Source organism: Erinaceus europaeus, chromosome 3 (assembly GCF_950295315.1).
Source record: "Erinaceus europaeus chromosome 3, mEriEur2.1, whole genome shotgun sequence".
Lineage (NCBI taxonomy): Eukaryota > Metazoa > Chordata > Mammalia > Eulipotyphla > Erinaceidae > Erinaceus > Erinaceus europaeus.
The window spans coordinates 48,054,091-48,066,563 of NC_080164.1; the positions used below are offsets into that span (position 1 = coordinate 48,054,091).

The 12,473-nt window shown below is 40.3% G+C and overlaps 1 protein-coding gene across 1 annotated transcript in view; it reads right to left on the reverse strand.

Moving 5' to 3' along the window:
- Positions 1–12,473, reverse strand: part of PLEK (pleckstrin) — a 60,073-nt gene that overhangs the window by 11,310 nt on the left and 36,290 nt on the right. The window contains exons 5-7 of the mRNA XM_060187174.1: positions 5,584–5,739; positions 4,769–4,950; positions 2,624–2,715 (exon numbers count right to left, since the gene is read on the reverse strand). Coding sequence (XP_060043157.1) covers positions 2,624–2,715; positions 4,769–4,950; positions 5,584–5,739 — 430 coding nt within the window. The remainder of the gene's footprint in view (positions 1–2,623; positions 2,716–4,768; positions 4,951–5,583; positions 5,740–12,473) is intronic.

Genomic DNA, 12,473 nt, shown 5'->3' on the forward strand with positions numbered 1-12,473 from the left:
TTTATTATCCTAATCCACCCATTTTTAAGGTTTATTTGTCTATTAGTGAGAGGATTTTGCTCATGTTTCTTTCTCTAATAGGTTAAATTTATTGAGAAAGAACGTGTGTGTGTGTGTGTGTGTGTGTGTGTGTGTGTGTGTGAGTGTGTGTGTGTGTGTGTGTGTGTATTCAATACCCTGTCCAAAAGAGAGGGAATAAGATAGTTAAGGATAAAGGAGTTATGACCTTAGGTTACTGTTGTAGCCACACTAAATGTTGGAAGCCTAGATTCCATACTAGTTCAGTATGTATAGTGAAGCTTAAAAGGCAAATTCAATCTAGTCTCCCTATCACCTGACATTCAGGAACCCTTCTTTCACATCAGCAATGTCTGAGTCACAATCTCAACTGTAGACTTGTCTCTGCACTGAGACCCACTGACTCCTATGTGAAAGTTCCACCCTCCTGAATTTCTGGAACCACCTTGACTTTTGACAGGAGGAAGTTATGAATTTCTAGCAAACTACACCAGAACTTAGAAACCTATTATGTAATAAATTTCTGACTTGCACCTTGTAACTAGATCTACACTGGAACCTCCCCCTCATTTCATTCACCCAAGCTTCTATCTTGGTGACCTTAGCCCACCAAGACTTAGAACTTTGGTCTTATAATTTTCCTTTACTGATATCCACCATCTAGTATCTTGATCCCAAATATCAGTCCTCAATTTTCTTATACTAATGAACTTGAGTCTCTGAGGCTGAATTCTCATGGAGTACTAGCTTCTTATCCCAGAACTTGCTTGCTACCTTTCAACCTTCCTAATCTTTACTGGATAGTTTTTATGAAATGTTAACTGGAAATCCTCCTGAATTTTTTAAAATTATTTTATTTATAAAAAGGGAACACTGAAAAAAATCATAGGATAAGAGGGGCACAACTCCACACAATTCCCACCATCAGAACTTCGTATCCCATCCATCCCATCCCCTTTCCTGACAGCTTTCCTATTCTTTAACCCTCTGGGAGTACAGACCCAAGGTCGTTGTGGGTTGCAGAGGGTAGAAGGTCTGGCTTCTGTAATTGCTTCCCCACTGAACATGGGTGTTGACAGGTCAATCCATACTCCCAGCCTGCCTTTCTCTTTCCCTAGTGGGGTGGGGTTCTATCCCCCTGAATTCTATATCTATCATTTCTTCTCAGAGTTTTCCTCCCTTGGTCTCTCTAGTACATGAACCATGTCTGGTATCTGACAAACCTTATTCAACTAATGAGCCATTAGTTCTACCAAGATGGTTGCTCTCTTTTCCTGAGTTTATATTCTAAATACCCCTGCACCATAACTTTGTCCTTAGCATTCTCTGTTCACTCTTTTTATTAGAATTCCTTCAGAGTCAAGCTTAGACACTACCTTCTGTTCATCTTAAAAACTCTATGACCTCTCTCATCCTCTCTCTCTACTCTCTCTCTCTCTTCTTCTTCTTCTTCTCCTTCTCCTTCTCCTTCTCCTTCTCCTTCTCCTTCTCCTTCTCCTTCTCCTTCTCCTTCTCCTTCTCCTTCTTCTTCTCCCACGTGGTACTAGACTCAAACTCCAGGCTGTGCACATAATAAGGAGCACACTCAGGTAAGCCATCTCCCAATACCCCTTTTCTTTTCTGAACTCACAGAATTTATTATTATATGTGCAGACATATGACCTCTTAATCATAATAACCATAATGTGTGTTTGCACAATTGTGTATTCAGTGTATTCCAAGAACTTTTCTAAGCAAATTACAGCAAAATAAGAGTGTTGTGATTGCCCTCATTTTTTAGCAGTGAAAGTGAGGCACAGAGAACTGCTATTTGCCTAACATTTTATAACTAGTAAGTTTCCCAGCCAGGATTTGAACTAAGGCAATCTGACTTCAAAGAACATGTTTTCAAACACTGCACTCTCTACCTAAATGTTTTTATGAGACATAACTGACAAGTTTATATTAGCTTCAGGTGTACAACATAACAATTTGATATTTGTGTACATTTTGATACTACCAGTGTAACAAGTTTAGTTAAAACTTATTGCAGGCCAGAAAATTAGCTCAGTTGGATAGCACACTGCCGTGCCATGTACGTGATCTAAGTTGCAGCCTGGCACCTATCCCCTGCACAAAGCTTTTATGCTGTGGTATCTATATACCTATCCATCAATATAAAATATTTAAGTAATAACTTTATCTTGAATAGCAGAATTCTTCTTCTTCTTCTTCTTCTTCTTCTTTTTCTTCTCCTTCTCCTCCTCCTTCTTCTTCTTCTTCTCCTTCTGCTCCTCCTCCTCCTCCTCCTCCTCCTCCTCCTTCTTCTTCTCTTTCTTCTATTTCTTTTTGTTTTTCTTTTTACTAAATCCCTGCTCATCTCTATGGTGGTGTGGGAGATTGAACCTAGGATTTTAGAGCCTCAGGTATGAGAGTCTCTTTTGCACAACATTATGCTCTCTCTGCCCTACACAATTATTTTCTGTCTTTCTTTCAGTTTCCCTAATAGGGTGTTGTGTTTGTCAGAAAGAGTTCTGTGACCACATCAACCCAATATACTCCACACCACCACTCTACACATAAGGCTTCACCCTCCTACCCCTTTTCAGACTTGCAGTTCTTTTACCTGTGAAGCAGTGGTTAAATATCTTCTTGTCCTTTTCTAAGTTCAACTCCTTTACTCCTTTTTCATTGTCTTTCATAGACAAATACAAGGCACTGCACAGAAATGAAAATAGATGAATGAGTAGGGAATTTTTCCCAATGGAGAGTTCTCTCTGGGGTCATAGCTATGGAGAGACTGGCCTCAAACATCTAACCCCCAAATATGGCTCCTGAACCTAATTTTTCCACCACCTTGCTGAGGGCAGACTTTATTTTTACATAACTCTGGCCTGTTCAGCATCCAGCAAAATGTAATAAGAGGATCTTAATTTATCTTCAATTTACTATGTTTCTGACTTAACTTCTGATACCAGAGATGGAGAGGTACCTTCCGTCAGATGTCAGAGTTCAAAGATTTCCAAGACTTGTTTTCTTTCTCTTTTCTTCTATTTTAAATATTTTTATTTATTATTGGATAGAGACAGAACAAGACCAGGAGGGGATGGGAGATAGAGAAGGAAAGACTGAGAGATACCTCCTGCCCTGATTCATCACTCATGAAGCTTTCACCCTGCAGATGAGGACCAGGGGTTTAAACCCAAGTCCTTGCACACTCTAATGTGTGCACTTAACCAAGCGCACCACCGCCTGGCTCCTTTTTAAAAATTACCTTTATGTATTTATTGTATAGAGACAGCCAGAAATTGAGAGGGAAGGGGGTGATAGAAAGGGAGAAAGAAAAAAGAGACACCTGTAGCACTGCTTCACCATTCACAAAGCTTCCCCCTGTAGGTGAGAACTGGGGGCTCAAACCTGGGTCCTTGTACACTGTGTGACATGTGCGCTCAACTGGGTGTGCCACCACTCAGCCCCTTCCAAGGCTTATTTCCTATCCCCATTCTAGATTTCTAAGATTCCCTCAACCTTGACGTTGAGTTCCTTAAATTTATTTCAAGAACCTATATGCTAGTAGACCTTTGTTTATGAAAGGCCAGGCAGTGTCACCCTTGGTAGAACACATGTTACAAGGACCTAGGTTCAAGACCCTCATCCCCGATTGCAGGGGAGAAGCTTCATGAGTAATAAAGCAGTGCTGCAGGTTTTTCTTTGCCTCTCTATCTCCCTCTTGATTTCTGTCTCTATCCAATAAATAAGTAAGATATTTGTTTCTGAAAAGTGAACGTTCTAAGACTATAGACAAAACAGTGGCAAGTACTAACTTTTGTCCTTGAAGCAATAAACTAAGAAGATTTACCAGCAAAAAGCACAGGTAATAAAACAAAAATCCACATTTATGTAGCCTGATGCTCCACATAGTACCAGCATCATTCCTCCATGCTTCCACAGTCATGACAATTTATGCTGTCTCTCAACAATCCTTCAGTTGCCTCCTCATTGGTTTTAGCCACAAAGTCTCCTTGGTAATAGAAACTACTCAGTTGCAGCTACTTCAGTACACAAATAATGCACAATGAACTCCTGTGGCATGCCCAGTCTCATGTTACTATTAGAGAAGGGGTTTTCAGTTCTCTTACAAATATTATGTCCTCTAGAAACTCCTAGAGTTCTAAAAGAAGGGGTTAATAATCATAGGAGAAGAAGTAAAGCATATAGAAAAAAAAAAACCTGTTCATTATCCATGGCAGAAACTGAGTTTACCATCAAAGTCAATAAACCAGGTCAGGGCACAGAGAGCTTCTGCCCAGAAAAAGTATTCACCCTGCTAGCCCTTGATCACTATGAATGTGTAAACTTGAACTTGAATTTAAACACAGCCTTTGACTTTTCTTACCTACCCTTATGTCCTGAAGGTTTTTCTACAAGACTAACTTTCAAGAGTAACTTCTACAGATAGTTTACAAATATAATGATATACTATCCCTCTCCCCCCTCCCCCCCTCTCTCTTTCATTCTTCCATAGTTACCCAAAATGAGAGTCTGTATACTCCATTAGTCACCTCTCCTCAACTGTTAGACCATGAAAAAGTTACAGTCATTCCTTAAGATCCAAGTAAGTATTCTAGTACACTAAGTGACAGTATTGACCTGGAGGAGTAAATAACTCTTTAGAGCAGACCAGAGAAAGCCTTGAATCAGGATCTGGTATGAGGTGTCTTCAAAGGATAATGGGGAGAAAAAAAGGGTAGAGAAACCAACAGAAAATCACCCTAGGTCAACAGTTTCTGGTAGTCGAATGGACCTCCTGGTGGATTTCCTCGCAAACTTCTGTCCTCCTTCAATGCACTTTATGGCCTTCTTGATGTCTCGAACCCAGCCATCTCTCTCCTCTAGGAAAGCTGCCTGGAAGAAGTGGTCCTGCTGCTTGGTCGTAGTGATCTTAAACACAAACTGAAACCCAAGACACATTCCATTAGAAATCAACTCTTTTCAAGGGGCTAAGGGAATGTTTGAAGGACAACAGTTTGGCAACCCTTCCCCTCTATAAATGCTTGGTCAGTGGGGCTAGGTGGTGGCACAACTTGTTAAGTGCTCACATTACAATGTGCTAGGACCTGTGTTCAAGCCCCTGGTCTCCACCCGCAGGGCGGAAGCTTCATGAGTAGTGAAGCAGGGCAGCAGATGTCTCTCTGTCTCCCCCCTCTGTTCACCTTCCCTCTAACTTTCTTTCTGTCATATCCAATAAAATTTAAAATATAAATAAAAATAAGCATCCTTTAAAAAAGAAAGAGAGAAAGAAAGAAGTAAGGAAAGAAGGGAAAAAGAGAGAGAGAAATGAATGAAGAGAGAAAGAAAGAAAGAAAGAGAAAAAGAATGAAGGAAGGAAGGAAGGAAGGAAGGAAGGAAGGAAGGAAGGAAGGAAGGAAGAGGGAACTGCTTGTTCAAGAAAGACCCAAGTATGAGGGAGAAATGTGTGATGTGGGTGGTGCTGTGAAGGACTGAACCAAAGATACTCTTCATTGTAGACTATACCTGTCTCAGTGCCTAACAAAATATTCATTGTGATTAGTGATGTTAACCTACCATCCTTTTGCCGAAGTCCTGACAAGGGCTAGTCAGAGTGCTTCCCTTCAGGGGAATCATTCCTTTGGGGCTGTTGTCACTTTTTTTCTTATAGAATTCAATTCCATCTTCTAGTAATACAACCCACATGGGTTTCCAGGTGTTGAACATACTCCCCTGTAATGACAACAAAAAGAGCTACAAAACAATGGTTTCTTAAACTATCCTACAAAAGATGCAAGACTTTGAATAGCCTAGCTTTGGTCAGCGTGGAGACAGATGACCTATATTTGTATGGACAGGTTGCTGCAGAAAAAGGCTTCTGTTAAAGAAGAGAATTGCTATTCTTCTAGAACATGACAAAGAATATTTCAGATAAAATTTATACACATCTATAATCAGCCCATAAGCCGTGTGTCATTACCAACAGAATACAGTATTTTTCTCTCCTTGCGCATTTCAAACTGACATGCTTGGCTTATTTTCTGCTTACTACTCTGCCCATTGTGTTCAGTTCAAATCATGGGTAGCAAATTGATTTTATCTCAAACTCCAACTCAGGCTAAGAAGCAGGAGATACCAGAAACTGTACCCACTGGAAAAGTGTCGTGACCCAGTGGTGGTGCTACCATGGACAGGGAGGCCATAAATGGTGGCAGGTATGCTGCAGTAACTTTAACTCTGTGGGCTAATTACATTTTATTTGAATATGAATGTCAAAAAAATTGAGACAATAACCTCATGTGAGGGGAATGTCTATGTAGTCTGAAAGTTACAATTTGTAAAATGGTCAGCAACGTCATAGTGATGTCAGTGTAGCCTTAAGGAAAATCTTCATGTAAACATTCAAAGTTTGGGTTAATAACAGTTTCTCCTTTAGCAATCAACTGACCAAACTGACTAGGTCAACGAAGTCTTTCTTATCTATGTTTGGAGGGATCTTTTCAAAAGAAAGAGAGCAGGGTTCTCTCATCTTTGGACCCTTGATGTCACCCTGTCATAGTTGCCACAAAAGGGAATTATCATTCTGGCCCCAGCACATCCTCTTGCTTATCTTAAATACTCAGAGCTTCTATATAAAGGTTCAGTTACCCCAAAGGAAGGCTATTTATGCAAAGGACATACTCATGACTGTCATTTTGCTTGTCCAAGTGTTTCTTTCATTTTCTTATCTATGGTACTAAACTTTTCTAATTTATTCATATGAACTTTTTTTTAATTTAAGAAAGGAGACATTAACAAAACCATAGGATAGGAGGGGTACAACTCCACACAATTCCCACTACCCAGTCTCCATATCCCATCCCCTTCCCTGATAGCTTTCCCATTTTCTATCCCTCTGGGAGTAGTGACCCAGGGTGTTGTGGGTTGCAGAAGGTGGAAGGTCTGGCTTCTGTAATTGCTTCCCCCATATGAACTTTTAATTATTCCCCTTTTAAGAAACTGAACAAGAGGATGGGTTGTGGCACACCTGGTTGAACAGACATTACAATGTACAAGGACCCAGGTTTGAGCCCCTAGTCCCTAACTGCAAGGAGAAATCTTTATGAGTGATAAAGCAGTGTTGCAGGTGCTTCTCTGTCTCTCTCCCTCTCTATAACCCCCTTTCCTCTCAATTTCTGGCTGTCTCTATCCAATAAATAAATAAATAAAGATAATAAAAATTTTTGGAAAAAAATTGAGCAAGGTCAAACATATATGAAATATTTTATTTTACTCAAATATCCTTCTGTTTTGCATATATGAGAGTCATATCCAGAACACAAAGAATTCCTGAAAATAAATTTAAAAAATTAAAGATAATCCATTTAAAATGGTCGGAAGACTTAAAATGATACTTAACTAAAGAGAATGTAAAAAAAACACCTGAGAAATAATGTTTAAATCATTATTCATTGGGGGAAAAGTGCAAAACTTGGCAGGGATGCTAAGTGGATCCTTCATGTATGGCTAGCAGGGGGTATATCCGAGTTGGAAAACTGTGGATATCCTTATTTTTAGAAAATACTGAGGGAGCCAGATGGTGTCTCACCAAATAGAGTGCACAAGTTGCCATGTGCAAGAACCCAGGTTCCAAACCCTCAGTCCCCATATCCAATGAGGAAATTTCATGAGAAGTGGGGTAGTTTCTTCTGTCTCTCTCTCTCATCCTCTTTTTTTTTTTAAAGATTTCATTTATTTATTAATGAGAAAGATGGAAGGAGAGGGAGAAAGAACCAGATATTACTCTGGTATGTGTGCTGCCGGGACTAAACTCGGGATCTCATGCTTGAGAATTCAATGCTTTATCCACTGCGCCACGTCCAGGATCAATCTCATCCTCTAATTTTTTTTAAAGGTACAGACCCTAAGCACTGGTGAGTTGAAAAGAAGAAGGAGGAGGAGGAGGAGGAGGAGGAGGAGGAGGAGGAGAGGAAGAAGAAGAGGAGGAAGAAGAAGAGGAGGAGGAGGAAGAAGAGGAAGAAGAAGAGAGAGAGAGAGAAAGGAAGGAGGAAAGAAAGAAAGAAAGAAAGAAAGAAAGAGAAAGAAAGAAAGAAATATTGAAGTATTTTGGAAAAAGGAAGCCTGATGTCTTCAACTTAGTTTCAAATATCAGCATAAAACTTATCTGTATGGGAGGGGCCAGCGGCAGTGCACCGCACTGGATTAAGCGCACTTAGTATTAAGCATAAGGACCAGCACAAGAATCCCGGTCCTAGCCCCAGGCTCCCCACCTGTAAGGGGGCTCCCTCACAAGCAGAGTCTTCCCCTCCTCTCTCAATTTCTGTTTGTCCTATCCAACAACAATGGGGGGGGGGGATAGCCTCCAGGAGGAGTGGATGCATAGTGCAGGAACTACTGGGGGGGGGAATATATATACATATGGAAAAATACAGAAAAGAGAGCAATTGTGATCATGTGATGTACCAATTGATGTATCTCTGTAAAGAACAGACATTTAGGGAGTCGGACTGTGGCGCAGTAGGTTAAGCTCACGTAGCGCAAAGCGCAAGGACTGGCATAAGGATCCCGGTTCCAGCCCTCGGCTCCCCACCTGCAGGGGAGTCGCTTCACAAGTGGTGAAGCAGGTCTGCAGGTGTCTGTCTTTCTCTTCTCCTCTCTATCTTCCCCTCATCTCTCCATTTTTCTCTGTCCTATCCAACAACAACGACATCAATAACCACAACAATGTTAGACAACAAGGGCAACAAAATGGAGAATAAATAAATATAAAAAGAAGAAAAAAAGAATAAACATTTAATCATAATATTTTCCTATTCGTTGTGAGCTTGAAATTATTGGTAAAATAATACATAAAAAAATCAATTCATGCCACTACTATGTATTGAATTTTGGGATACAATTCTAGGGAAATATATAGATAAACCTAGTCAATTAAAAACTTAACAAACTGAAAACAACTGAAGATATATCCACAGAGCAAGAAATATGAAGTTGAACTAGATGACTGTTAAATGACTTTCAAGTCTTAACGTTTTTAATAGTATACCTCAGGCCTATGGAAAATTAATAATGGTCACTCAGGACTTACGATTTTGGAATTGCGATAAATTTGAAAATGCCAGCCAACACTGTTTTCCCTCTGTAGAGGAGTAAAATAAAGCTACTTTGGAGCAGCTGTTCAAAATGAGTTTGTGTGCTGCTAATGAGATGTAGCCTTAGGGGTCTGCCAGAGCACTCAGGAGAATGAGTCATCTCCTCTCAAGGGATGCAAGGATTCAGTATCATTATGCCCATGGAGAAAGCCGATTCTGATTGAAACAATAGGAATCTGATGCTTATCAAGGAGAAACTTCCAGATTTGGTAATTGGATTAGTTAAAATGAGGGAAATATTGTTGACTGTAAACCCCATTGAATTGATGTGATCTGGGGCCCATATTCAGCTTAGGAGCCTATGTGACTTCTGTATCCTTGTGGATCTGAGCTCACATTCTGTGGTCATGAGGAGGAATATTCCAAGCTGCCCTAATTTCAGGACTCATCTTCCTCAGGTGTAGCATAGAGTTTGTTGTCCATCCTCCCTTTGGAGGATGGATTATTCTCTACCATTGTTGATCCAAGTTGAGGGCAAGGTCCTATGGGGGCCCACAAAGGTGTCTAATGTGTTGTTCCTGATAGAGACAACTGGAAACAATGGAGAGAGGGATTTATTCGAGGTCTAGGCCCATCATGTCTGTTTGGGAATCTCAGGACTCGCTGAATAGGGCCCCAGCTGATGGGGTGGCCTGATAGTGACTAAAGAGCCATTGTTAAAGTATTCCAGTCTCTTGCCCTTATTCAGCTTTTGCAGTCTTTGCTTTGATAAGGTTAGCTTTGGAGTGAGTGCGAGGGCTGTAATAGGAAATAGGTGAGGAGGGTATCTAAGTCTAAGTAGACACTAATTCATTTTGAACTTTATACTGACTCACTGCAGACTATTGTGTACTTTTGCTTTCAGGTATATATTTTGCCCTAATTTATGGATATATGAACCTATGCTCTATCTCACAGGACCTGGTCTATATCTAGGTTTACAATCAACAATATGTATACATCTTTCCCATATTAGGGAGCTACTCTCTTCCCTGATCCAGCTTTCTGGTCCTTTTTCCAGCCATGACATCATCTCCCCAGACAGTAACTTGGATCCACCTGCATATCAGATTTCAGGCTCAGAAAAAAAAAAAACTAGTACAGTCACAGACCCTTTGGAATATAACTGAAATATGCCTATTAGCTATCTACAAAACAGAGATTCCCCCAACTCTTCACCTGCACTATTCTAGCCTTTAGGTTCATAATTAGTCAACAGTTTGTTTGGCTTTATATATTAACTCTCTTTTCAGCCACCAGATTCCAGATGCTAGCATGATGCCAACCAGACTTTCCAGGACAAACAACCCCACCAATATGTCCTGGAGCTCTGATTCCCCAGATTCAACCTCACCCCACTAGGGAAAGAGAGAGGCAGGCTGGGAGTATGGATCAACCTGTCAACGCCCATGTTCAACAGGGAAGCAATTACAGAAGCCAGACCTTCCACCTTCTGCATCCCACAATGACCTTGGGTCCATACTCCCAGAGGGTTAAAGAATAGGAAAGCTATCAAGGGAGGGGATGGAATACGGAGTTCTGGTGGTGGGAATTGTGTGTTGTACCCCTCTTATCCTATGGTTTTGTCAGTGTTTCCTTTTTATAAATAAAATAAAATAAAAATGAGCGAAATAATCGCTAATTTCTCCTATTCTGGGCCAATATTGCAGCCACCAACTTTTCACCTTTGTAACATCCTTAATGATCTCTATTGTTTAAAGGGTTTAGAGACCAACCTATTGCTCAGCTCTGGCATGTGGTGATGCTATAAATTCAGTCTGGGTCTTTCTAATGCTCTACTCCCTGGAAATCTCTCTAGTCCTACTAGTTCTACTTTTATTGCTTTCTGTTCCAAGCTCTTAGAGTTCAGCCAAGAACAAACATGAAAGCATTATCACGGAGAAGCAATCAGGATCATCTACCAACATTACCATCATACAAGTAAAAAAATATTGAACTCCAGTTAAAAGACTGCATCTATATACCTGACCAATTAATGTAGAACTAGGTTCTAGAACCCAGAACCTAGTTATGGGTTAGAACCTACTGATTCTCAGGACTATGGTCTTGCCATTTTCCATCAGATGCCATCCCAATTTGGGCTCTTACATAAATTTGGGTTTTTTATTTTGTTTTGTTTTTTGGGGTTTTTTAAATTTATTTATTCCCTTTTGTTGCCCTTGTTGGTTTATTGTTGTAGTTATTAATGTTGTTGCTATTGATGTCATGGTTGTTGGAAAGGACAGAGAGAAATGGAGAGTGGAGGGGAAGACAGAGAGGGGGAGAGAAAGATAGACACCTGCAGACTGCTTTGCCTGTGGAGCAACTCCCCTGCAAGTGAGAAGCCAGGGGCTTGAACTGGGATCCTTATGCTGGTCCTTGTTCTTTGCACCACTTGCGCTTAACCTGCTGAACTACTGCCTGACTCCCTCTTACATAAATTTGAATCATTCTGGAATTTGAGTCAGTGTCGGGGGTAGGGAGACAGCTTGGTAGCTCTACAAAAAGACTTTCATGCCTGAGACTCCAATATGCCAGGTTCAATCCCAAATAATTAAATACATAACTAAGTAATGTCTTTAGGTCATTTAGCTAGCTATACATAAACTCACATATATGCAAATGTACATGCATCTGTATAAACATACATATGTATATGTACAGATAAACCAAAGACTGTTCAAAAGGACATTTTTCTTGAGGAGTAGTAGAAGAAACTTAATAGGGCTTACTCCCAAATAAGAATAGGCAGAGATGAGAACTATCTGTAGTATAAACTAAACACTCAATCAAATCATAATATAATAAATGCTTTAATAATAGATATGTACACTGTGCATAGAAATAGAGAACATATGTCAGTTTTTTCTCACTATGTAACAAAAGCATGCAATTAAATGCCACAACTGGTGGGCTTAGATACTGAGTCAGATTTAAAGTGTCCCAGTGAACAAAATGTATGGAACTGAAGGACATTATGCTTAGTGAAATAAAGAGATTAGTGGAACTGGTCGGTAGCACAGCAGGTTAAGTGTAGATGGCACGAAGTGCAAAAATTGGTATAAGAATCCCGGTTCGAGCCCCTAGCTCCCCACCTGCAGAGGGGTCACTTCACAAGTGGTGAAGCAGGTCTGCAGGTGTTTATCTTTCTCTCCCCCTCGCTATTTTCCCCTCCTCTCTCAATTTCTCTCTGTCCTATCCAACAACAATGACAGCAATAACAACAACAACAATAACCACAAAGGCAACAAAATGAAAAAAATGGCCTCCAAGAGCAGTGGATTTGTAGTGTAGTCACGGAGCCCCAGCAGTAATCCTGGAGGCAAAAATAAATAA